Source organism: Amblyomma mixtum, chromosome 1 (assembly GCF_055824585.1).
Source record: "Amblyomma mixtum isolate Tamu chromosome 1, ASM5582458v1, whole genome shotgun sequence".
Lineage (NCBI taxonomy): Eukaryota > Metazoa > Arthropoda > Arachnida > Ixodida > Ixodidae > Amblyomma > Amblyomma mixtum.
The window spans coordinates 41,670,100-41,697,445 of record NC_143012.1 but is presented as its reverse complement, the minus strand read 5'-3'; the positions used below and the strand labels follow the sequence as shown (position 1 = coordinate 41,697,445).

General features: G+C 48.0%; 1 protein-coding gene across 1 annotated transcript; it reads left to right on the top strand.

Moving 5' to 3' along the window:
* The first annotated feature begins 1,001 nt into the window (after positions 1-1,001).
* LOC149366116 (neprilysin-21-like) lies at positions 1,002-26,862 on the top strand. The gene is made up of 10 exons (XM_089551777.1): positions 1,002-1,210; positions 1,856-2,050; positions 3,255-3,673; positions 7,701-8,126; positions 10,096-10,308; positions 12,122-12,267; positions 17,903-18,611; positions 21,726-21,995; positions 24,093-24,250; positions 25,910-26,862. Exons 1-10 carry the CDS (start codon positions 1,024-1,026, stop codon positions 26,133-26,135), a joined length of 2,949 nt encoding a protein of 982 aa, XP_089407903.1. The 5' UTR covers positions 1,002-1,023; the 3' UTR covers positions 26,136-26,862.
* Positions 26,863-27,346: the final 484 nt, after the last annotated feature.

The window sequence follows — 27,346 nt, the reverse complement described above, 5'->3', positions numbered from 1 at the left end:
GCTAGCTCTGCGAACAAGACGCCAAAAACTTTCAAAGCCGTAAATTATCATGACATGAATCGCCAGCGATATACTCGCCCGCTTTCATCTTCTCCTAGGCTCTCGAGCAGTCTTGCACGTTAACAAAAACTGAATCCCAGAGTTTAACCACAGAGACAGGAACGGCGCCCCTCATGCATTCAGTTAGTAAGTAGCTCGGTTGGTTGGTCGGTCGGTCGGTCGGTCGGTCGGGGGCGAAGCTGCCCGGCGCTGGAGTGATTTTTGAGCAGCCGTGAAGGTTCATGAAACGAGTTATAGCACCGAAAACCGAGGTTATTTTTGTTACGTTTCCGTTTTTTATTTGCTCATTCACAAAGGCTCAGCTACTCTGATACACTTGTTTTGTGAAGAGCAGTTTGAAAGGAGGAATAAATGCGTTCATAATCTTCTGGCCGTGGTCGTCACATGACATTCAAGATGATCGCGACACTCGCAAGGTGATCTCGTGCCTGTGTTCTTCTTTACGCGGTTCCGAGTTAAAGGTAATAATAACATGTAACCGCGGCGCCCAATTTTAGTTAGTAAGTAGCTCGGTTGGTTGGTCGGTCGGTCGGTCGGTCGGTCGGGTCGGTCGGTCGGTCAGTCAGTCAGTCAGTGAATGAGTGAGTGAGTGAGTGAGTGAGTCAGTCAGTCAGTCAGTCAGTCAGTCTGTCTGTCTGTCTGTCTGTCTGTCTGTCTGTCTGTCTGTCTGTCTGTCTGTCTGTCTGTCTGTCTGTCGTTTGGTCGGTCAGTCGGCTAGCCAACCAGTCGGTCAATCAATCAATCAATCAATCAATCAATCAATCAATCAATCAATCAATCAATCAATCAATCAATCAATCAATCAATCAATCAATCAATCAATCCTACAAAGTTCTGTTTTTTACCCTAGGCAGCCATTATCATAACTTTCCTGAACATCGTTCCGAACACAACTGCACCATGATTCAAACAAACGGCTGAGAAAACAAAACGAAAGGAAGTCATTGTCGTCCAGGTGACGCCATGGATCCCATACGTGATGCGTCGACGACCACTTTGCCGAAGTCGACACTGCCGTCTCACCAGAGCTCGTCTTCACACTCCGCGCTGCCTGTCCACTCACCGGGGCATCCTTCTCGCCAATCACTCACTGCTGGTGCATCAGACAGGGTGCACAAAGACGGCAGCAAGGAACACAGCCCGAAAGAAGGTAAACATACTGCAGCGTATGCATCCCACCGCATTCAAGCGATCCACCGCACACTACAGTTCGTTATATCAGTTATGCTGGTTATACGTGAGGTCAACACACTAAGTTCATTATATCCGTGGCCAAGACGAGAAGTTCGTTATATCCGATGTGGCATACTGAGGTTCATTATATCCGAGGTAACTCACGAAAGTTCCGTATATCCGAGGTTAAACATAATGAACCGTACAAAAGGGCCAGTACGTGGAAAGAAACACAGCTACGTCCTGATCCTTTCGCGTGTTCATTATGCAAAACCTTCACCAACTCGCCCAGTTTTCCATCCTATTTGAGGTTAACATAATGAAGGTCGTTATATCCGAGGTTAACACGAGACAGTTCGTTATATACGAGGAGGCGTACTTATACAGGTTCAGGATATTCGAGGTTGACACACCAAAGCTTGTTATATCCAAGGTGCCTAAGGTTCTTTATATCGGACGTAGTGTACTAGGTTCGCGTAGGTAGTATACTAAGATCATTCGCAGCCCGGTGGGGAGGTTTCCGCCTGCCGCTGGATACCGACACACGGCGCTCGCCATTTCCGCTTGTACTGACCGTTCTAATGCTAACGCATTAACCGATACCGATGTCACTGTCACCCAGGGCCCGCCACGGATCCAGGAAAAGCTTCGTCGAATACCTCCTTACCGAAGTCGACGACGCCTTCACATCGTAGCTCGTCTTCGCATTCTGCAATGCATGCGCACTCACCGCGGCATTCGTCCCACCGTTCCGTGAACTCCGGTGTGTCTACTAAAGCACGCATCAGCGGCAGTAAGGAACACAGCGCGAAAGAAGGTAAACCATTTGCAACACTTACCTGTAACTCTCTGCGCTATGCATCGAGTCATCGCCTGTTAACTAATCACAACAGGCAGGTCGGAGAAAATTAGCTGTGGTTTAACTACACTCTAAACATGAATACACATATATGGGAATAAAAAGGAATAAGTCGTCCTCTAGCGCAAAGCCTTTTATAAAAGGGTGTTCGCTAGAAGACAGCTTACTCGCTTTTGACTCCTTTCTGTTTACGTAGAGCGTACTGTTGAACGTGTTTATAGAGCGAAAGGTGTGGCGTATCGGGCAACTAGACGCGTCTTGGTGTCGGCATAACGTTGCGTGCGTTGCGGACAACTGCCAGCTCTGGAGCTCCTCGAAGCGACCGCTTCTTCGTTCTCGTCCATGTCGTCGTCGTCTTTGGCGAGAGCAGCCTCGGTAGGCGCCTTTTCAACGCGCCTATTGGTGTCATGCTAAGTCACGTAACTTACATTGCGTTATACCGTATATGACATCATCCGTTCGCCCATTGTTATTTTTACACTTCGCTAAATTCTTTTTTCAAGGTCAAGCTGAAGATCACGTCACGTATTTAGCACTTGTTATCCGTTGCTATAGCAACATACATATGAACTGCTTATTCACGGTAATTAATATGCATAATATGTATAAGTGTTACTTAATTAGGCTAAACTTCCTCTTTCCAGTAATGCACTACATGTGGACATTCTTATGTTTGCTACTAGTTATAGTTTGGTTTATGGAGGTTTAACGTCCTAAAACGACCCAGACTATGACGAACACCGTAGTGAAGGGCTCCGGAAATTTCGACCACCTGGGGTTCCTTAACGTGCACTTACATCGCACAGTACACGGGCCTCTAGAATTTCGCCTCCATCGAAATTCGACCGCTGCGGCCGGTATCTAACCCGCATACTTCGGATCAGCAGCCGATTGCCATAACCACTGAGCCACCACGGCGGCCTGCTGCTAATTATGCCTATCATTATGCTATGGCGTCGTCATGGTTAACCACACTAATACACGACTGTATAATATCTTAGTCGAGCGATCCAGCAGAGCTCAACAAAGCGACAACCTGTTTCTAGACGCAGATCCGGTTGCTAGGGGCGCTGTTGCTTACCGCCAGCAGCACGCAACGAGACCAGTTCGGACTAGCCTCGTAGAGCTTTCGCTCTGAAACATTAAAGTTATTCCCACCCAGGTCATGCAACGGAACCCGGAAAAGACACGTCGACTTACACCATGGCAAAATCGACGACGCCTTCTCACCCCAGCTCCTCCTCACACTCAGCTCTGCCTGGGCGCTCAAGGCATCACCCAAGCCACCGCTCGTTGGGCACCGCTGTGTCTTCAAGGGCGCGCAGTAGCGATGAGCGCGCCGGGACTCGTGGTGAGGGGAACGTACCAAAAGAGAACCACCCGGCTAACGTCGAGATGGACGGGGAGCAGCAACGGCGTCCCTCTTCTGGCACACCCGCAAAACCATCGGACACGAGCAACTTAGCGGCAACACCAGCGTCGGCCACTACGACCGTATCAGTATCCGTCACTTCTCCAGCGTCCAGGAAGTCTCCGGGCGCCGAAAAGAAGACCGCTAGCACCTTGGGGCTCACCCCTCTGGTAAGGAAACCGGTATGCCGCGCTTTTCGGAAGCACCTACTAGCAGCCAGAGTATCTCGAATATATTGTGCCTAGTTCTTGCAGGTTTTGGAACGAGCAAGAAAAAGGGAAACATTATTAAATTAAAAAAAAGATAAACAATGCAATGGCGTTAGGATGTGTCAAGCACTTTCCGGTTCCTCCTTAACAAAGTCCTCTGACTGGTCCAGAGAGGTCACGTAACTGTGACTTCATCACAAAATGCCCTGATGGGTGGTCTAGATTGGTCGATAGAGGCACATGACTTCGTGACGTCATCACAACCTGCCCATCGTGGCAGGTGTACCCCCATAATTTGAAAGTTGGCCCACCCCCGAAAATTTCAATGTACCGCCGAAATTTTGAAAGTAGGCCAACCCCTGAAAGTAGGTCAAGCTTGTTTAGTAGGGAACAGTGGATCGTATTAGTGTAATCCCATATGATTATCAACTGTAAGATGCTCGAACATTCTATAAGGCTGTTTCATTCATACCATACAAACGCAGTGGGGCCGGTTCCAACAGCAGCTTTAGCGGGAAAATCGCAAGAATATTACACACTCATTGTAGACTCCACAACATACAACTTAAAGGCTATCGTATTTTCTTCTTCAAGCACGTGGTTAAGAAATATACTAATAGTATTTTACTTATATACCATCTAAACTGTCTTTTCTTCAAACCTGGACAACCCGGACAATCAATATCCAATGAAATTTCGAGTATTTGTTGAACGTCCCTGATTTCCTGGGGCCGTCAGAACTGGTCGGCCTGAGCTAGGGAACCGTTATATAAGCCATTTTACAGCAAGTAGGAAGTGTAATTTGTCACTGTCAGCATGTTCGTGCAGCATACCGCGCTGTGTACTAGTGAAAAAATTCAGGGGGCACTTTGACTGTCTAAAGTGGGTAGAGGCGGAAGCGTTTTCCGCACCACCTTCGCTGTTTCTGTGGCACTGACATGTAATTGAGTGGCATGTAATTGAGTTCTAATTACTAAGTGATGACAAATCACTGATTAATGGTTAATTACTGATTAATGCCTGAATACTAACTAACTGCTAATTAATGACGCTTAAGCTTCGCCTTTAGGAGCGGAACGCGACAGCGCGTTGTAGCGCTGCCAGGGAGTCCACGGAACGCCACCATCCGTTCGGCGCGATGCCTTGCCCTTTGAACGCAACGCTTCTTGAGGAAAGGAAATGGCGCAGTAATTCTCTGTCATCTCGGTGGACACCTGAACCGCACTGTAGAGGAAGGGAGGAAGTGGGAGTGAAAGAAGATAGGTAAAGAGGAGCCGTTATGAAGAAAATGAAAATTGTATTTGAGGAAACGAAATTACGCAGTAACTGTGTCACAAAATTCAGGGGGGCACTTTTTTGACCTAAAGTGTGGTCACTGATGTGTGGTTAAGATGTTAAGCTTCGCCCCTAAGAGTGGAACGCGACAGCGTCTTGCAACGCTGCCAAGGAGTCCATAGAACGCCATCGCCCATTCGGTTCTACGCCTCGCTCGTCGGTAAATTGGTTTTTCAGGAACGGAAATGTATCTGTCTCTCATTTGTCGGTGGACACCTAAACCTCGCCAGAAGGAAATGGAGGAGGATGAGAGTGAGTGAAGACACCGTATTCCCTAGACGCGCCTTTGTTCATTCCAAACCATCAAGCTGGCATGGCGGAGTGGATAGCATGCTCGTCTGTCACGCCGAAGACCGGGGTTCGATTCCTGAGCTCGACCAATTTCTTAATCGGTTTTATTTATATATATGGTCTGACTAGTAAAGCTAATTAGGCTAATTGGGTAATTAAGCAATTAACTAAGCTCAGTCCCACTTACTTGGAGCATCACTATTGGTTGCATGGTTACTAGGCAAAGTACCATGCAACCCGTTTGAAATTCGCGCACTGTGACGTCACGACCGTTTCCACCAATTGAAAAGCGTGACATTCTCTGTCGACAACTGCTGCTTACAACGATGAGACGTTAAAGGCTTCCGCCTTAAAAAGCAACACCTTGTTCTCTACTAGCGGTCAATAGATGGCGCTTGTTGGGGCTGTGCCATCATCCGCTTCAATGTGGAAGGTCCTTGAATGTATTATGCAAGCGGTAAATCCGAAGAAAGAATAGAAAATATTTTGTTTGAATTTAGTACGATCCATCAAGATGTCGAGGCAGGCACAATCAGTGCCCAGAAGCTCTTGGGCGTTGGCGTAAAGAGGATGATCGGAGTGCATGCTAAAACGGCGTGCTGATTGGTGGTTTAAAAATAGAGTAGCGATCTAAGGACAGAAGTTCGGGGTTCAAAGCGGGAACAACCTATTGCAACATGAGTCCGTAAACAAAAATTATAATTTTGAGGATAGTAGCTTTTAAGGTTTGAAGATCTGGAAAGGAATACTTAAAAAAAATCCCTGGCTGGCGGCACCTCTTACCAGCCTACTTCGAAGTCTCTTAGCGTTCATCCATCCATCGCACTCAATTCGTACCACTCCGCCATGGAGGAAAAACTAGGGAAGGCGCCTCTGGCGTTAATCTTGAACCCTGATAAAAAAAAGTGAAATTCAAAGAGTTGGTCCCCCATGGCATCACACCACGGGACAGCGTACGGTGATATGCATCACCGCTGCACCTGGGGCAAAACTCACTGTATAACAACCTCCTTGCTGTAGACGCTGTCGCCAGCATAGAGTTTCTTACTATTACCTAGAGGGAAAGTTGGCGGCGCTGCACTTCAGGCACCATGGATGCTCAAAGCATCATGGGACGGTGATCTTCTTGGTGCGGGACAGTCGTATTTTTTCGGGAACACAGAGTGGCACTACTGAGACGTTTCATTCCGAAAACGCTGTTCATGTGTGCGCAGACGACTTTCGCGCCAACGCAGTGTGCAAAAGCCATAGTAGTGAAAACGCAACGACACACGACGCCAATAAAAAGGTTTCACTTTTCCGAAATGCTATTAAAAAACCTCTTAAAGTATCTAAGCAACATTTTTTTGAAAACATATTTACTTTTAAAAATGCGCCTGCTAATTACGAAATATTAGTTTTTGTCATGTTCATTACTTGGCCAATAGGAAAGCTAGCTATCTCTTATTTTGGGCAATCATTGCATTTACATGCTTTTCTGCTCGTTTGTTGCAATTTGCAGACAGGATATTGAATGTTAGGACATTCTTGGTTATCGAATAGCGTTTATTTTGCATTATATTTTGGCCAAAAGTTGTAGTTCTGCAGTCGGTAGCTCACCGCCCCATGATGCTTTGAGCGCCCATGGTGGCTGAAGTGGTCTCGACGGGCCTCCATGCAAACTCCCACAGACGGGTTGCCAGCTTTCCCTCTAGGTAATAGTAAGAAACTCATGGTCGACAGGGGCCGCGCAGACACGCGCACTAAAACATACCGGCACCAAAACATTAGGAACTGACTCAGAGAGCGAAAAACTAGAGGAGGGAATGGTTTCTTGCGCACTTGACTAGCGAAGGTTGGTCGCGTGACGTCACGCTCTCTCCTGAGTTTTTTATGCGTAGCATACTGCAATCACTGAGTTCAGCCCTTGGGCGCGGCCGGGCAGCCACCAAACCACGTGACGTGACGTCACGCTGTTTGGTGACGTCACGTCACGTGGTGACGTGACGTCACCCAACCACGTTAAAAAACAAAAAAGAAAAAAGGATAGAAATATAATAAAAAAGCAAAAAGAAAGAAAAAGAGCGGCTGAGTTGCCACCGCCCCGTTTCAAAGAGGGCGCTCCTATCCATCCATCCATACGTCACGGAGGAAAAGCTGCTGAGAAAACCGAGTGCCGCCAAGCAATACCTCGCGCAAAAAGACCGCGCAATATGCAACGCATTCTTGGCTGAACCAAGCTAAGCCTGGGCCTTTTTTTTCCGGCATGCACTCCGGCCATCTAACCGCCCAATCCATCCTTTCTCACCTCGTTCCATCCATGCGTACAAAAACTGGACTTCGTTGATCATGACCTCCCTTCGCATGCGTAAAATGGACTCAGGCAAGCTGGATCAGCGCGCGGTTGAAGAAAAGAAAACGCACAATGCTGCCACGTCCAAGGCAGGCGGCGTGCATAGCTCTCGCCACGGTGCTCCTGGTCCTGGCCGTAGCTGTTGCTGTGGCGGCGTACTACCGCTACTCGGCACTGTCGGGGGTCCACCGCTTTGGAGCCGACGACCACGGTGTCTGCGCCTCGGCCGATTGCCAGCTACACGCTTCGTTCTTCCGGAGAAGGCTCGACACCCGAGTCAACCCGTGCGAAGACTTCGACGCCTACGTCTGCTCCCTGTGGTCGCCCGCCAGTGGATTATCCCGGGACCTCGTCGAAGAGATGGCGCTTTCCTGGACGCTGAGGGCAGCACGGTTCCTCACGAAGCAGAGCGACGGTGGCCATTATGGCACCAATGGCTCGGTCGCAAATGACCAGGCGAGACATCCCTTACCTCTTTAGACACACTATAGAATGTTCACAGACGTTTGTCTATAAAGTCTGTAGACTTTCTGTAGACAAACCCTCTAGACTACTTTATAGACAATACAGATCCCATATACTATCTATACACAATCTATGGATCTATGGCTATGCATTTTCAGTATAACTTTGTCTACAGAAAGTCTATAGAATATGGACAAAAGGAAGTACCTACAGGGAGGCAATAATCTATAAAAACTCTATAGAAACTTTATAGAAACTCTATAGGTCATTTTTATAAGGGGGATCGGCATTCCTTTTGAAGCGAAAGCTATTACTGACCTGTTTATTCGGTATAGCGTCGTTGTAGTAGTCGGCGTAACTGGAGGTTGGTAACCGCGGGAATGTGGAGATGGAGGGTTACCGTGGAAGTAGGTGGGCATGATTAGAACAGATTAATGAGCGACCGGAATGTGGTTCCGGTGTTAGAACAACATTATAATCCAATGACAGTCTTGGTTGGAGCACTAATTTCGCATAGACGAAAACCGAGTCTTTAGACTTACTCTGTGGAGGGTGCAAATTTTCTGGCGCGAAGCAAATTCGACACTGCGAAAGTCCGATGCGCAGTTTCTTCTGTCGTCGCGTCCATTAGGGGCCGCCGGGGAGCGATGACACTGATAACGGACATGCTTTCAGCATGAAGCCTGGTGATACAAGAACAGCTTTGCAGACTCTCTTTTTTCCTGCCACATCGTCCGATTGGAACAGCCTTCCTAACCACGTTGTGAATGCCCAATCCCGAGAGCAATTTGCTACCCTCATGTGCAAATATTTAACGCAGGAGTGCACATAATTTGTACATTACATTGATTGTATTTTGTGAACTGTGTTTGACTGTACTGGCTGTTTTATCGTACTGGCCGGCGTTTTATAAATTTTGATGTTGTACCCACTCCTATCTTAGTCCAGCTGGACTGATAGTATGTTCAAATAAACAAGTCCTCTTGTCGAAACTTTGGCAAGCACCCTAAAGTCCCCCCCCCCCCCCCCCCGCCCTCTTTCTTGTTCACTTCGTGATTAATTCTGGACAGAAGCAGTTTTGAATGGGAAACAGTTTATGAGCGCAATTTTTCGTGTATAGTATGATTTCGTTATAACAATCAATGCTGTCGGCAGGTTTGCATTTTTTTTGCTCGTAATGTTTTTCCTATCGTCAAAAGCGTTCCCCATTGATTTTCTATTGCAGTCCTATATGCTCGATGCTAGCGTTGGAAGCACTATAAAAGAAGGACTTTGTTGCATATCGGAAGAATAGACCATTACTTTCAACATTTTATACCAGTATCTTACTATTTTTCCGGGTCTTTGAAATTTTTATCCAATAATGTTGGACATGTTCGGCGTACTGTCGGTTGAATGAAACGAGAGTTTGAGCCGCCGCGGTGGCTCAGCGGTTACGGCGCTTGGCTGCTGAACCCAAAGACGCGGGTTCGATCCCTGCCACGGAGGTCGAATTTCGGTGGAGGCGAAATTCTAGAGGCCCGTGTACTGTGCGATGTCGGTGCACGTTAGAGAACCCCAGGTGGTCGAAATTCCCGGAGCCCTTCACTACGTCGTCCCTCATAGCCTGGGTGACTTTGAGACGTTAAACCCGAATAAAACATAGATACACGAGATTGCGTTGCTTTTTCAGCCGGAGTACCCGGGTTCGAACCCGACCGCGGCGGCCGCGTTTAGATGGAGGCGAAATGCAAAAGGCGCCCGTGTGCTGGCGATGCCAGGGCACGTTAAACACCCCCAGGTGGTCGAAATCATACCGGAGCCCTCCACTACGGCACCTCTTTCTCTCTTTCTTCTTTCACTCATACCTTCCTCCCTTCCCTTACGGCGTGGTTCAGGTATCCGCCGAGATATGTGTGACAGATACTGCGCCATATCCTTTCCTCAAAAACCAATTCATTTTTTTTCTTGTTATCGCCAGGACGAGGCTGTGATCTCCGGTCGCAGCGCCGTGGCGGCGTTTGTCCAAAAGTGCATAGCGCAGAAGGACGACGACGCAGACAGCCTGCGGAGGGTGCGCTACTTCGCGGCGTCCCTGGGCATCCCGTGGCCTTACGACGGCGACGAGTCGGTGCACCCGTTCACTGTGCTCGTCAAGCTGGACGCGCTCTGGGGACTCGAGCTGTGGTCTCAGGCAAGCGAATTTCCTAAGCGACTCTGCCAACAGACGTGTTTTAGAGCGAAAGCTCTACTTCTCGGCGTAGAACTTCCGGTTTCGATGGGGATGAGACAATGACCTTTAATGCCTCACAAGGTCAAACAAAACTTAACTGCCTGGTGGGGTTGTCTGAGCTGTGGTAGTATGACCACGTGATTATATGACTATGACCATTGGGTACCTGACCTTCACTTTTGACAGTGACCTTGAAATTTGAGTTGAGACAGTGGGCACTGCATCGATAATGACCTTCAATGCCTCACAAGGTCAAACCAAACATACCTTCATGGTGGTATGGCCCAAGGTATGGTAGTATGACCATGTCGTCTTATGACTGGCCACTGGGTATCTGACTTTCTGACCTTGACTTTGACATTTGATTTGAGACAGTGGGCACCATATCGACAATGGTCTTGCTCTTAAATGCCTCATAAGGCCAAACCGGGCACCACATCGACAATGACCTTCAATACCTCACAAGGTCAAACCGAACTTACTGCGTGGTGTGAAAGAAGCCAACAGCCACAGAAACCAAGGGGCACAGGGGATTCTTAATTTTTTTACTTATTTATTTTGTGGTGTTGATCAATTTATAATATTGCTGAATATGTTATCGCTTAAAGCTAATTGATTAGAAAAGCAGAAGAAAAAACAACCACATGCCGCCGGTGGGATCCGAACCCACGACCTCCGAATTACGCGTCCGGTGCTCTACCTCTGAGCTACGGCGACGGCTGTCAAATCTTCTGCTTTCGGGGGTATTTATATTTACAAGTAACCTAACCTTGAGAGTGTTCATCAGCGCCACCCACGTTCATAAGCGGCGGACGTAGAACGTCCTGAGTTACCGCAGGTGTGACGTAGAACGTCATCGAACGGAGAGGGTGGAAGCTGCGTGAGAACCCTCTTATGCTTCCTATGGCGTCAAGGCTGCCAGAACCGAGGCCCTCGCTAAGCAATTAAGCAAACAAGGGAAGGGGAATGAGGGGCTCGTTATAAATATGAAAGAAGCCAACAGCCACAGAAACCAAGGGGCACAGGGGATTTTTAATTTTTTTTACTTATTTATTTTGTGGTGTTAATCAATTTATAATATTGCTGAATATGTTATCGCTTAAAGCTAATTGATTAGAAAAGCAGAAGAAAAAACAACCACATGCCGCCGGTGGGATCCGAACCCACGACCTCCGAATTACGCGTCCGGTGCTCTACCTCTGAGCTACGGCGACGGCTGCCAAATCTTCTGCTTTCGGGGGTATTTATATTTACAAGTAACCTAACCTTCAGAGTGTTGTATGACCACATGACCACATCGTCATATGGCTGGCCACTGGGTATCTTACTTTGACTTTTTGACTTTGACTTTGACATTTGATTTTATATCGACAATGACCTTAAATGCCTCGCAAGGTCAAACCGAACTTAACTGCATGGCGGTATGTCCTTAGCTAAGGTAGTATGATCACGTGATCATATGACTATGACCTTTGTGTACCTGGCTTTGACCTTTCACTCTGGCCCTTGATCTTGACCTTGATATTTGATCTGAGACAGTGAAGACCATTCTTAACAGAGCTTTCACTCGTATAACTAGGTTCAACCAACGTTAAAAAACCCTGGCCATTTTTTTCGAAGCCCCTTGTACCCTCTGAGGAGCGCACGAAAATTTCAGTGCTACGCGAAAAATTCCTCAGGACTAATGAATTCGAACGCAAAAAAAACTCAGGCCGCAAAAAAGGCACTGCAATTGCTCCCCTGCAGAGTGTATGTCTCGGTACCTGTGCTGCAGACGGTCGTGCTGAAAAACAATCGCCGGAAGGACATCCCGCCGATGCTCGTGATTCGAAAGACAGGAATGGCTGCCGCCTGGCTTGACTTTGTGGTTCTCCTCGACAAGAACGGAGGTCGGCGGGAATACTACAAGGAGATCCAAAGGTACAATCTTTGCCGAAAGTAACCGGGCAGCGGTTGTTTGTTTCTCAGCCGCGTACCGAGGCATTTACGGCAGCCGTTAAGTACTGGTTCTGTGTAAAGTAAGGTGAACCCCTGTCCTCACGTTTTGGCGCCTTTCGGTCTTTAGGGGTGCCGTAAAGACTCCGTTATACGGTTGAGAAGCAAAAACTTGTTGCTCGGTTACTTCTGGCAAAGGGGGTACACCATTGTTGCTTGGATCACGACTGGAAGAGCGTTAGCGCAAACTGGGGAGTGGTGCTAGCCCTACGGATGGTTAAGATGAGCTCTAAGTTCTGTCCACATTGCTCCTCGGAATACATGAAGCGAACCACAGCAGCTTGAAAACGATTTTGTCTTAGTATATCTGCTTAACGCTAGAATTGAAAGAAAAAAAAGAACCGCACTTTGTTTGCTCAGGGGGAGACATAGTGCCTGGTGCTAAGCTTGCAAATCAACTGTTTATTGAGGGCGATGTGCAAGTACCAGTCAGGGTCATAACGAATGCCGAAAAGAGACGCTTAACGCGCGTTGTTCAAGAATGCGGTACGTATTTGTTTATTGATTGAAGAAAATTTCCTACCGAAGCTTTGATGCAGATTGTATATAAGAAGGGCGCGGATTAGTTCAGTCCTCATTGTGCTCATTAGCGCTTTTTAGGTCGCAGTGCAAGCGGACTTCACCGCATTTCGACTCCATCGAAGTTCGGGTGTCATGGCCGCTTTCTAGATGGGCATTTGTGCATAGTTGCCGAATACGATAACCAGTTACCTGCCACACTTAGTATTACTGTGAAAACACTCATAGGCTCACCAGCACCGGCCAAGAATCTTTTCATCTTTAGACCCTGTGTCGTTGTCCAGCAACAGCGACGCCAGGTTAAGTTAAAAAAGAAATCACATCAATATCCCCGACTGGGATTCGAACCCGCGGCGGCACTGAGAGGTAAGCTTCAACTTCCATTCCGCGAGAGCACTAGGCTATACCGCAGGAGAATTCACCTCGTGTTAGACTGCTTTTTGTCTTTATTGCCTGTTTTGACAGATTACAACAGATCATAAACATATGTTTTGCGCTGCACTCTCAAACATCAAGAGCGGACATGTGTTTCACTCGCGTGAGAAAATCAAAACTGTTTCAGGGAACACAACTCTCCCATCAACTCGGTAACTTCATCTCCAAAACATAGCTCCTTGTACACTTCACGTAGCTTAAATATGTTTTCTTTGAAGTAATCGCGGACAGAACGCGCATCTTCATCGCAGTGTCGTACAGCCATGCTGCTTCGCCAAATACTGTGCAGGCCAAGCAGGAAAATTACATCATATTTATAAAGATCCGGCTCAACGTCCAGGAATCGTATCCCATACGGCGTCAAGGGTAAGTCTTTCTTTATTGTACGCTGGAGCACGTCCCAGAAGAGCAGCGCATCCCAGCAATCAATAAAGACGTGTTCTATTGACTCTGGTTTGTGACACAACAAGCAGTCAGCACCCCATGGTAGAAACAATCCCTTCTCCTCCATCCATGTTTTAACCGGCAACGTCCCAGTGTGTAACTTGAAGAAAAACGCCTTCACACCCGCTGGCACCACCATTTTTCGTACTCTTTTTTAAAACATTTCCTGCTTGGCCTCCACTATGCAGAGATCGATAGAGTGTTAGACTGCAGCACACTCTGGCGCTGTGCATTGCCCTTTGTAGACTTCATCAACTTGGTTGGTTGGTTTACGGGGTTTAACGTCCCAAAGCGACTAAGGCTATGAGAGACGCCGTAGTGGAGGGCTCCGGAAATTTCGACCGCCTGGTGTTCCTTAACGTGCACTGACATCGCGCAGTACACGGGCCTCTAGAATTTCTCCTCCGAAGAAATTCGACCGCCGCGGCCGGGATCGAACCCGCGTCTTTCGGGTCAGCAGCCGAGCACCATAACCACTGAGCCACCGCGGCGGCTTTCATCAACTTCCTTTCGCGGCGCGAACAGATCTGGTCAGCTTAATGTCGATCTAAACTTAACCTGAGTCTTATATCGTCGCTCCACGAGCTCATGACACAGCAAAGCAAAACAATGAGCCAGTCAGCCTAAACACATGCTTGCGCATGTCTACTCGGTTTAACTACGGTAAAATCCCACAAATTATTTCACAGCCCCTCCGCTGTTAGTACCCTTTCTCAGAGAGAGCCTCCGGTTAGCCCGGTTTGGTGTAGAAAACCAGAGTTAGGTTCTGCAGTCTCGCATAGTACCCTCGCGGCGGCTCAGTGGTTAAGGCGCTCCTATACTGAGCCGGAGTACGCGGGTTCGAACCCGACCGCGGCGGCCGCGTTTCGATGGAGGCAGCACGCAAAGTGCGCCCGTTTGCTGTGCGATGTCAGTGCACGATCCCCAGGTTGTCGAGGAGGAGGAGGAAGAACATTTATTTCCGCCGAATATGGCGCGGCAGCCACCTCCGGGTCCGCAAGCAGGCGTCCGGGGAGGCAGTCTGTCGCACCGCGGCCGGAGGACATCCGATCCCGTCTAGGAGAAGAGGTCTTCAGCCTCGGCCGCCAGGCGGACGGCGAAGCGCTGAGTTTTTTCGTCGGAGCTTCTCAGCGTGGCCTCCCATTTATCGCTAGTTTTAATCGCGTTGTGCCCTGGGGCACGAACGCATCTCCAAATTATGTGATCTAATGTTGCCACGTGGCCGCAAAATTTACAAATTTCGGTTTCTGCACCGTCCCTCTTCCGCCCTCTAACACCCGTCCAACTCCTCCACAGGGGCGAGAAGAAATTTCGAGCTTGGAGTCTTCTCCAGTCGTACGACTCCTTTTTACTCAGGGATCTATCCGGTGGCGGATATATCCTCCGGTCTTTCTTTAGATTATCGGTTACATCCCTAAACGTACCAATACTTTCTTTGCTTTTAGATGATGTTGTGGAGGCGTCTGCAGCACCCCGAGGTAGCGAGGAGCGGGCGAGCATGTGGGCAGCCTCGTTGCCGGCGAGACCGGCGTGTGCTGGGGTCCAGATTATAGTGACGCTTTCGGCGAGAGACGACTCGTTCAGAATTTTGGCAGCAGGATTGCTGACTCTACCCTTGCTAAAATTCCTAACCGCCGCTTTGCTATCGCTGACGACGTGTTTCACGCCTGGTCGTGCAATGGCAATGGCTATTGCAATCTCCTCCTCCTCTACCGGCGGTAGATCTCGGTTTCTTTCGATTCCTATGGTGATCCCGGTGTCTAATAGGGCGACTGAGGTTACGTCGCCTTCTTTCCCGATCGCTGCATCGGTGTAGGCGACCGATCCCGGCGGGAGTTTGTCCAATTTGTTAGCGAGGTGCTTAGCTCTGCTTTTCCTCCCCCCCTCGTCGTGTACGGGGTGCATGTTCGTCGGTATGGGGCAGACATATAGATGCTTTCTGATTTCTCGATCTATGCTTTCCCTGACACTTTCGCCTTCCCCGGGCGCTAGTAGGTTTACCCAGTCGAGGATTTGTCTACCTGCCGTCGTTCCTGCGAGTCGCTCTCTCTGGGATATCCTGACCGCCTCAGCCAGCTCTTTCCACCACTCATTGTGCAACCCCATTTTCTCTAGAATGTCGTTAGAAGTAGCTATGGGGAGCCCTAGAGCGCACTTCGTGCATCTCTTAATTATGGTGTTTATTTCCCGTTCTTCGCTCTTGTTGATATTTAGGAATGGAGTCGCATAGCAGATTCTGCTCGTGACAAAAGCTTGTACGAGTCTGTGTCTACTAGCCTCCGTGAGGCCACTCCTTCTGTTGGACGTCTTCTTAAAAACTCTGACTACGAGCTCCGCCTGGTCCTTTAATTTCTTAATCCGGCTTTTGTTACTACCCCTGCGGTTGATAATCATACCTAATATTCTAATTTCATCTACTTTCGGGACCTCGTTCCCGTTGACTTTAATTTTGATATCTGGAGTTATCTTCCCGCTACTGCTGGTCATTACCAGGAGCTCCGATTTTTATGGCGAACAGCATAGACCTACGTCCTCTGCGTGTTTGCTGATTATATCTGCTGCCTCTTGGAGCCTGCATGTGATGTACGAGTCTCTCCCTTTGCAGATCCAGACCGTAACATCGTCCGCGTAGATGCTTAGTTTTAAGTCATCGAGATGCCCAAGCTTACGGGGCAGCTTCCTCATTACGATGTTAAAAAGGAAGGGTGAGAGCACAGCCCCCTGCGGAGTGCCTCTATTGCCCAGCGGAAACTCTTCCGATGTTAAGCCCTGAAAGCTGATGATCGCCGTCCTGTCTCGCAGGAATGATCTAATGTAGTTGTAGGTTCTTTCGCCTACTCCTAGCTCAGCTAGCCCGTCGAGAATGGCGTCGTGGCTGACGTTGTCGAAAGCTTTCTTGAGATCTAAGCCTAGAATGGCTTTCGTATTTTTTTTTCCTGAAGTCGCTTGCTACATCGTTATGAAGTCTGAGCATGGTATCTTGCGTACAGAGGCCGTGCCTGAATCCGAACAATTCAGCCGCCCACGCATCATTCTCTTCGGTGTATGTGGTTAGCCTCCTCTGAATGACTTTCTCTAGTAGTTTGCCTACGCAGGAGGTTAGTGATATTGGGCGGAGATTCTCTAAGCCCGGTGGTTTTTCCTGCTTGTGGATTAGGGTGATCTTAGCCCTCTTCCACTCTTGGGGTACTTGACCACTCTCCCACACCTGATTTAGGTATCCGGTTTGGGCTCTGATCGATTCGTCGAAGTTATTACGGAGACCTCTACTGCGGCACCTCTTTCTTCCTCCCTTCTTATATTCTCTCCTTTATCCCTTCCCTTACGTCGTCGTTCGGGTGTCCACCGAGGTATGCGAGACAGTTACTGCGTCATTTACTTTTCCCAAAACCAATTTTCAATTTTCATTTATCGCAAGGGAACAGCCGTTGACAATTCGTAACGAGATATTGGAAGTGGTAAGGGAATACATCTACTTAGGCCAGGTAGTGACAGGTTGAGACCGGTGATCCGGTTCATGAGAGGGAAATAACTGCAAGAATAAGAATGGGGTGCAGTGCATATGGCAGGTTCTCTCAGAATATGAATGACAATTTACTAATATCCCTCAAGAGACAAGTAAGTATACAACAGCTGTATCTTACCGGTACTCACGTATGGGGCAGAAACGTGGAGGCTAACAAAGAGGGTTCAGTTTAACTTAAGGACAACGCAGCGAGCTATGGAAAGAAAAAATGATAGGCCCAACGTTAAGAGACCGGAAGCGGGCAGATTGGGTGAGGGAACAAATGCGGGTTAATGACATCCAAGTCGAAATCGAGAGGAAGAAATGGGCTTGCGCAGGGCATTTAATGCGAAGGCAAGATAACCGCTGGTCCTTAAGGCATAGCAGGGGACGACAGAAAGTTAGGTAGGCGGATGAGATTAAGTTTGCGGGGATATGGTGGCCGCAATTGTCAAAGGACAGGGCTAATTCAAGAGACATGGCAGAGGCCTTTGCACTGCAGTGGACGTAGTTAGGCGGCTGACGATCATGTTGATTTAAAGGAATCCCACGAAGTGTAGTAGACTCGAAGTACTAAATTAACTACAAGGGCTGCGTTCTAGTAATGTGCGTTCTAACTGATTACTGCCGTGTTTTAAACATACAAATAACGTGCAGGCTCTACGGGTTACCCATGCCGAGCGAGGCGACCATATCCGCACACCTCATCTTGGAACGGGCGGTCTTAACCACCCTGGCGGCCGGCGTCAACGAGACCGGCCGCGAAGCCGTCTACACCACGGTCGCTCGTCTCGATCCCCTCTTCAGCAGCCTGAACGGCTACCCGCTTTCGAAAACCATACTGTTCGTCTTCAATTCCTCGGGAATCGTCGCACAAAGCCGCGTCTACATCACCGACCGCCACTTCCTGGTCACCACGGACTGGCTTCTGAGCAAGTTCAGCAAGCGGCAGCTCCTGGAACACATCGCCTGGTGGTTCGCCCAGATATGCGCGGTGGCGGCCTCGCGGAAGGCAAGGGTGCTGGTTATGAGCAACGAGGACGGCGCGCGAATGCTGAAGGCGTCTCGATGCATTGAAACTGCCGCAGCCTGGTTCGGCCCGGCGCTGTACTACAGGAGCGACGCGGAGGACTTCACGGTAGAGCGAAGGAAGAGCGTGGACAACTTTCTGCACGGTCTGACCGTGCAGACGCAGAGAGCCCTGGCGGCGACCACGTGGGTAGACGAGCATACGAGGCGGGTTATGGAGCTAAGGCTGCGTGATCTCAGAGTCGTGGCCTGGATGGATCAGCTGGAAAGCAGCGGAGGACCACGGCAAGACCATAGTTGGGGATCGTTCTCCGACTACTGGTACGACTCCAAAAAGGTATGGACATATCGGCTGGAAACAGTGGGAATGCCCCAAGTTGAGAGAACGTGGAACACAGGAACCAACGGTGTCCATTGTTTAGCATTGTTGAAAGAAAACGGCGCAAAAAAATTCAGGAGGCGCTTTGGCTCTCTGAAGTGCTGCAAGGCGAAAGCTTTTCCTGGCGCACTGTTTGGCATTGACTACGAGATTGTTTGTGCTGTACTAGTGCTTTATTTGACCACACATTATAACTACACACTTTGACTGCCGACTTTGACTGCTTCTTTTGCAAGACTCTCTCTCTGCTTCGACGAGTTCGGTTGTATCCATGGCTCTGTTCGCAGTAATGAGGTATGTTATGTGGTCACCCACGGACGCCTTATGCCCCCTGTCGGAGCAGACAACTATTTTATTAGTTGTCGTGTGCTCCAAAAGGGGGCGTCAGGCATCCGTGGGTGACCTCATTACTTCGAATCCGCGCACTCTGATGTCATAACCATTTCGACCAACTGAAAAGCGTAACATCTCTGCTGACAACCTTCTGTCGACAACGATGAGGCATTAAATGCTTTCGCCTTAAGATAGCCGCCGTGGTGGCTAAATGGTTATGGCGGTCGGCTGCTGACCCGCAGGACGCGGCGGTCGAATTTCGATGGAGGCGAAATTCTAGAGGCCCGTGTACTGTGCGATGTCAGTGCACGTTCAAGAACCCCAGGTGGTCGAAATTTCCGGAGCCCTTCACTACGGCGTCCCTCATAGCCGCAGTCGCTTTGGGACGTTGAACCCCTATAAACCATGTACCAAGTAAACAAAGATAACAGACGATCTACGAGAGCGCAGAGTCACAAGGCGGGCGGCGTATTTGATTCTTTTCTGTTTTCGTTCGTCTCTGTTGCGCCGATTTCTTTCAAGGTGCATTAATAATAAAGACACCGAGCCGCTTTGTTTTTCACTTTGCTACTCGTCGTGTGTTCCGCGGTGTGCTATAGAAAATGTGCGCGACCAACTAGGTCATGTTACTGTACCCTATTGAGTTGAACCTGCATATTTCGATAATTCGATGCATACTAATTGGTAATCGATGCGGTTATGTCTAATGTAAAAGCAAAAATACTTTGTACCTACCCTAGTGACGTGTTCCTTGCAGCGATGTGCAGGCCACCGTTGTGCAGGCTACCGCTAGGTAGGCGTTGCTGGATGTAAACTGCTTCGCATCAAAGCCATAGCGTACGATGATTTGCAACTAGCGACGGCTTATCATAGGATGTCGAATCCTATAAACAGTACACTTTGATTACCGGGAGCTTAGCAGAGAGTGTCAGCGAGTCAGTTGCGCGTATGAAATTAGGAAGTTTACGAGGAACGCTGGCTATACAGGACGTGGTTAATTGGAGGGATATGGGAAAGGCATTTTTCCTGCAGATGACGTAGTTAGGCTGATGGTTATGATGATCGTCAACAGAACCTCAATAGAATGAAGGTGTACATGCTGCTTCCGCAATGCCTTCGGCAGCGACACGAACGAAGCACGCCGGGCGGGGGTCCCCGCGAGGCTTTAGGTGGTAATGTTGCTTTCACAGCCAAACCAACAGGTCCCTTCACGCGTTAAGTATTTCTAGAGCGCCGATAGAAAATCACCACTAGCAGAGTGGCGGCGGGCAGTTCGATATATCGAACGTTCCACTAAACCATACCCAACTATTCTCAACAAAAGCATTTTTTAGCGGGAAACCGCTATGAACGCAATTTCTTCATATAATTTAAGATTTCACTATAACAAACAACATCCACAAATCACCCGAATGCAGTCTTGCATCTTTTTTTTTTCTACGAACGTTTCTGCGATTGTCAAAAATGTTCTTTTTTTTTTCTATGGCAGTCTTTAACTCTTTAATGCGATCAATGGAAACCCTTGAAAAGAAAGATTTTGCCACATGTCGGAAGAATGGACTATTACCCTCAATATTTCTATAACAGTGTCTTAGTTTTCCAATGTTCAATATTTTTATCCAAGAATGTTGGACATAGCGTGTCAGCCAAGGAGGCACGAACTTTCCAGCATTACGAAGCCCGCGTCTGCCGGAAGTGTTCGGAGAACTGGATTATGAACGGCTGGGGTTAAAAGTTAATATCCTTGTAATTTCTGATTTATCTGATGACCAAGGTGATTTAGAAGTGGTGTACCGAGAAGAACTGGCTATTCCAATGTGCCGAGCCATAACGCGGCCTTCGAACGATGAAAAATTCAGGGGGCACTTTGGCTCTCTAAAGTGCTGTAAGGCGAAAGCCTTTCCTGGCACACTGTTTGGCATTGACTGCGAGACTGTTTGTGCTGTACTAGAGCTTTATTTGACTACACATTTCAACTACACACTTTGACTGCCGTCTTTGACTGCTTCTTTAGCACGACTCACTCTCTCCTTTTGATGAGTTCGGTTGTATCCATGGCTCTGTTAGCAGTAATGAGGTTTGTAATGTGGTCACCCACGGACGTCTTACGCCCCCTGTCGGAGCGGACGACAACTATTTTATTAGTTGTCGTCTGCCCCAAAAGGGGGCGTCAGGCATCCTGGGTAACCTCATTACTGCGAATCCGAGCACTCTGACGTCACAATGCTTCGATAAGTTCGGTTGTATCCATGGCTCTGTTAGCAGTAATGAGGTTTGTAATGTGTTCACCCACGGACGCCTTACGCCCCCTGTCGGAGCGGACGACAACTATTTTATTAGTTGTCGTCTGCTCCAAAAGGGGGCGTCAGGCATCCGTGGGTGACCTCATTACTTCGAATCCGAGCACTCTGACGTCACAATGCTTCGATGAGTTCGGCTGTATCCATGGCTCTGTTCGCAGTAATAAGGTATGTAATGTGGTCACCCACGGACACCTTACGACCCCTGTCGGAGCGGGCGACAACTATTTTGTTAGTTGTCGTCTGCTCCAAAAGGGGGCGCAAGGCATTTGTGGGTGACCTCATTACTGCGAATCCGCGCACTGACGTCATAACCATTTCGGCCAACCGAAAAGCGTGACACCTCTGCTGACAACCTTCTAGGGACAACCTTCTGTCGACAAGCTTCTGTTGACAACCATGAGGCATTAAATTCTTTCGCCTTAAAACTGTGGAGCAGGAATTCCTGGAGAACTGGATCGCGGCGGCCAAGCACCGACTCAGGGAGAAGGGCGCCGTTGGTCTCCTGAGCGAGGTAAAGTACTGGCTCGCCTCGCCGTACCAGGGAGTGCTGTACGCGTACCTGACCAACCTGGTGGAGGTGTCGCACGCCGCTCTCGCCGGGCCGCTGTTCTACGCCCACAAGGGGACGGGGGTGCTTCGTGCCGCCAGCTTCGGAGGGCTGGCCACAGCCTTCCTGGACGCAGCGCTCAGGATGTTCGACCTTCAGGTGAGTGAACCGCAAAGCGCGTGCTTAGCGAAGCGGTTCTAACGTGAGGGACCGAGGCTATGGTTATAACTGCTGGAACAGACACTAGCGCATACCGGGCACCCCTGCTAAAATGTAACCAAAAAAATTCAGGGGGCACTGTGGCTCTCTAAAGTGCTGCAAGGCGAAAGCGTTTCCTGGCGCACTGTTTGTTTTTATTTACTTTTTATTTTTCATATTTTGCTTTTTTATGTTTTATTTTTGATCCTTTTCTTGTTTATTGTTTTTGTCTTATCTTATTTTATTTTGTTTTTGTTGTTGTTTATTCCCTTATTTTTATTTTTTATTTTTCCTTTTCTTGACTTTATTCCTTTTATTTCATTTATGAAACCCATGCATTCACTAGATGCACCTTTATTCATGCTCGAACCTTGAGCCTTCGTGGCGAAGTGGTAGCGTCTCCGCTTCAAATGCCAAAATGCTGTGGTTCGATTCCCACCCTCGGCGCAGTTTCCTTTTAAGCAGGGATGCCGAAAGGCGGACAAATCTGCCGACACGTCTGCCCACGCGTCTGCTAACGACAGTATGAGGCATTAAAGGCTTTCGCCTTAAAAATTGGAGAGCATTGCAGTTTACTGCATTCGACAAACGCAAAAATATTTGCGTTTGAACGTCAGCAACTTCTGCGTCATCCTTGTAACCTGACACTTCACACGTGACACTTATCACGAGACCCTTTGATGACGTCAACAACTTTTTTTGCATGTAGTTGTTGTCTAACATCAGTACACGTACCTAACACGCTTTACCGTTGTACACACCACAACGCGTTCACTTCGTAAACCCTCTATAACATACTTTAACCAGCAGCGTATGGTTTTCGTGCCCGCCTGGCGCACTGAGGGCGTGGGTTTGAATCTCTATTCGCGCAAACGTCCTTTTTCGAATTGTCATTTTCGCGCGGGCACGCTCTGATGACACGCGGTGCTGGCAGGTCCTGTACACGCCACTCGCGTGACAAAAAATGCTTTCGCATTGACATTTTGAAAAAGACTGAATGGATAAATATTTTGAAGAAGTGAGTGAGACGAGTGCAACCAATTGAGTGCTGTTCAGAATCACATAGCCTAGTGAACAGAATGTTTATCGTTTTCATAGTTAAGGATTATTAATATATAATCAGCTACGGTATTAAACACTAGATTAAGTATTAAAGTTTGAATCCGGATGTCGTCGATCATCTTCAAGAACAGTCAGCTGGAATGTTTGCGCCAAGGTACCATTTATGTAGTTTTTTTTTGACCGGCCTGGAAAGAAAGCTTGCAAAACAGTAAACTTACCCTGCAACAGTGGTGCTATTTCAGATCCTCAAGCCTTATCTCAGAGAACGAAAACCGCTTTTCACTGGGACGCTCTTCCGGGAGGGGCTTTGTCTGTGCTTTGTACTTGTGATATGCACCAGCGATTGTCAGTGGTAAGTTTTTGCATTTCGTGGGTTTTCTTAAAGACCGCAAAATAGAGCTGTGGGAATGGTACTTTGATGAACAGATTCCATCAAGTTGTTTTGCAAGATAATCTGCAAGTTCTAGTCTGGCACTTCGATTGTGAGGCCAGTATTTTAAAGTTAGATAGTTATTCTTCGGTAATTATTTAACTTTGGAGAAAGTTTCTAACCAAGCGACCAAGCGAAGCTGAACTGTTCGCGCCACCGCGGGTTCGCAACCCAGGCATGGCGCTTTTGCGGCGATATTTATTTTATTTCTGCACCCTCAAGTTCAGGGACAACGCAAGATTATTGGTTGGGTTTGACCCCTTGATGTAGAGCTTTCACACTAAATTCATGTTTTCTGAACCAAATTATAAATTTCGCCAGGAACTGAACATTTGTGTAGATGTGTTTTCCAGACTCCTCATTAAGCCTGAAGGAAGCGCCCTTGAATTTACAGATGAAGTGAGATTCTAGGATGGTTGCTTTCGGGTTACAGAATTCGCGACCAGGAAGGAAGTCGTGGCCACGAATACCGCAACCTGGACTTGACCGTAGAAAGATTCATGTCCCTGCTGCAGTCAGGTATGGTGCGTTTCCGGCATTTACGTTAGCACACCTGGTACACGCAGGGAATCCGAATAGAGGAAGGCCAGCCCAGGTCTTGGATGAGTCCATTAGCCGAGCACCAGCTTTACCGCAGGCTCAGGTGCAGCAGCATCAACGGCGAAAACCTGCTCCAGGTGGCGAGTCTGCGTGTCGCCTGGGACGCCTACAAGAACGACTCAGGGTAAGTAGCCGTAGACATGGCTCATCAGTTCGTAGCTCATATGCATAGTCTGTAAGGCATAGTCCATCATAGCCTTCACGTGTTGGGCTAGTCTGTTAGACATAGTTAAAGCATGTCTTCACCTGTTCGGCGTAGTCTATTAGGCCTTCGTTAAAACAGGCCTTGTTCAGGCGTAGTCTTGACGTGTTAGGCGTCTGTTAGTCATCGTTAAGGTTAGTCTTCACCTTCTGGGCATTTGTTAGCAATCGTTAAAGCATAGTCTTCACCTGTTGGGCCTCTGTTTGACATCATTAAGGCGTACTCTTCATCTGTTAGGCATCTGCTACGCAAAGTTCAAGCCTTTCAGGCGGGGTCATAAGCGTTGTCGCCTGCCTAGGCATGTGCAGTTTTTAAAGGAACACTCTAAAAAAAAGAATGAGTTCGCCTGTGTCGATTTATTAAGAAATTTTTTATCGCAAACAGGTGCATTTTACTGAAAAAAAGAACTTTTATTAGCTCCCAAAGAAGGTGTATCGACATCGTGTATCGTGCGATGCCAGGGCACGTTAAAGAACCCCGGGCGGTCGTAATTTCCGCAGCCCTTCACTACGGTCTCCCTCATAGCCTGAGTCGCTTTGGGACGTTAAACCTCCATAAACCATAAACCGTAATAAAGGTACATAAAACAATTTTGATGGGAACAATACTTGTATGTACTTGCCACTAGGTGCATTCAATATGACCTGAGCCACTGGTGCTTGGTGTAAATCTACGCTTATTCACTTCGAATCATGAAAAAATTGCGTTCATGAGCACTTTTCAATTCAAAAATGTTTTTATCCAAACTTCTTCGGTATGTCGTATTTTGTTGCCAATGAAAAGTCAACCGTTACAAAAAAGGTACATAAACGCGAAGGGCTCCGGAAATTTCGACCACCTGGGGTTCTTTAACGTGCCCTCACATCGCACGGTACATGATATCAGTGCACGCTAAAGAACCCCAGGTGGTCGAAATTTCCGGAGCCCTTCACTACGGTCTCCCTCATAGCCTGAGTCACTTTGGGAAGTTAAACCTCCATAAACCATAAACTGTAATAAAGGTACATAAAACAATTTTGATGGGAACAGTACTTGTATGTACTTGCCACTAGGTGCATTCAATATGACCTGAGCCACTGGCGCTTGGTGTAAATCTACGCTTATTCACTTCGAATCATGAAAGAATTGCGTTCATGAGCACCTTTCAATTCAAAAATGTTTTTATCCAAACTTCTTCGGCATGTCGTATTTTGTTGCCAATGAAAAGTCAACCGTTACAAAAAAGGTACATAAACGCGAAGGGCTCCGGAAATTTCGACCACTTGGGGTTCTTTAACGTGCCCTCACATCGCACGGTACACGATATCAGTGCACGTTAAAGAACCCCAGGTGGTCGAAATTTCCGGAGCCCTTCACTACGGTCTCCCTCATAGCCTGAGTCACTTTGGGACGTTAAACCTCCATAAATCATTAACCGTAATAAAGGTACATAAAACATTTTTGATAGGAACAATACTTGTATGTAGTTGTCATTAGGTCCATTCAAAATGACCTGAGACACTGGTGTTTGGCGGAAATCTATGCTTAATCACTTCGAATCATGAAAAAATTGCGTTCATGAACACTCGCGCGTTCCTGCAGTGACTCGACGTCGGGCCAACAGCTGGGCATCCTGGACTGGTCGGGCAGTCTCCAGCTCTACACTCCTGACCAGATTTTCTTCCTCACCTACTGCCTCCGCTTCTGCAACACAGGCATCAACTGCGGCGCTGCGGTGCGCAGTCTCCCTGGCTTCGGCTACGCCTTCGGCTGCGGCAAGCGCCTCGCCGACGAAGACGAGAAGAAGCAGTGCCGGTTCTTCGCATAGTTTCGTTTTCACTGCTCAAGTGCTTATGGAGCCTAACGCTAAACTCGTTATCGGACACACAATTTATCCATCAGCGAAGTGCGAAAAAGAACTATGCTAACATACAGATGTCCCAGACCGACGTGTTTTGTCGGTAATAACCCTAATATTTGTGCTTCGGACGTTGTGATAAGTTGGCGCAGGACGTCAATGTGGAAATGGTGAGCGCAAAAGCGCGGTCTTGTTCCAATTTTTCTTCTCAGTCACAACCCCCATGTAAAGAAGCGGTACTGCTTTAGACACTTGTGTGCGTGCATTCCCTTTCTGATTTCTGAACTTTTAACAATTACGCAAGACAAGTGTCATCAAAGCGCTATCAAGATAGAAACGCATCAGTTACGAACGATAGTGGAAGCTTGACTGCTGCCAGGAAGCTTCTGGTGAAAAGTTCTGTTTAAAAAAATTATGAATTGCTAGAATTTTGTTCTCTGATTTATTAGTTTGGAATTTTCGTTCATACAAGGAGTGAGACCTTCTCGGCGATATATGTTTCGTGGGACTGAAAAATGGTAATATTTCCTTTCGGTATGGAGCAGCGCTCTCTCATGCTTGCACCAAGTTTCAAAATATATGGTGTCCCATGTTGCGTAAGCTTTGAACCGCTCATAATATATGACAGCTTTAAAGGCGCAACGTCAAAATTTCACGCTGGATTTTGCGTATCTTTTGTAAATATATAATAAACCACTGTCAAACGGCTCCCTGTTTCGCAAAACCTTTCACTTTTCACTTGTCCACAGGATGTAAACAAAGACGGCGACGAAGTGAGTACTTAATGCGTGGTGGAGGGTCGCGCAGTCTACTAGATACCTCAGGACACTTAAATATCCGCATCGAATGCCAGATGAAAGAATTTATTTGCAGCTTGGTCGAAGAGGCACCATACTTACGCAGATCTGGAGAAAAGTAACAAAAAAATAAAAGGTTTAGCGCTTGTTGAACCAAGTGAAACGAGCGAAAGCTCTGTTCAGCATGTTTACGCATGGTTTGGCGCCGGAATCAATTCGGCGCTCGCCTCATCCACGGCGAGACTGAGCGACCACGGCGAGACTGAGCGACCGAGTGGCAACGAAGCAGCTGTGTACCCCCGCTTGTCACGTGGTACTGCAGCGGCCAGACCCTGAGCGAGTGCAGCTGCGCCGCTCCACAGCGAGTCACGTGGTATGACGTCA

Bases quoted from the DNA above. Each gene is read 5' to 3' on its own strand.
- LOC149366116 (XM_089551777.1), top strand. From the start codon at position 1,024: ATGGATCCCATACGTGATGCGTCGACGACCACTTTGCCGAAGTCGACA. The intron at 2,051-3,254 runs GTAAACCATTTG...ATTCCCACCCAG, and splicing joins GGAACACAGCGCGAAAGAAG to GTCATGCAACGGAACCCGGA. The intron at 24,251-25,909 runs GTAAGTAGCCGT...GCGTTCCTGCAG, and splicing joins GCCTACAAGAACGACTCAGG to TGACTCGACGTCGGGCCAAC.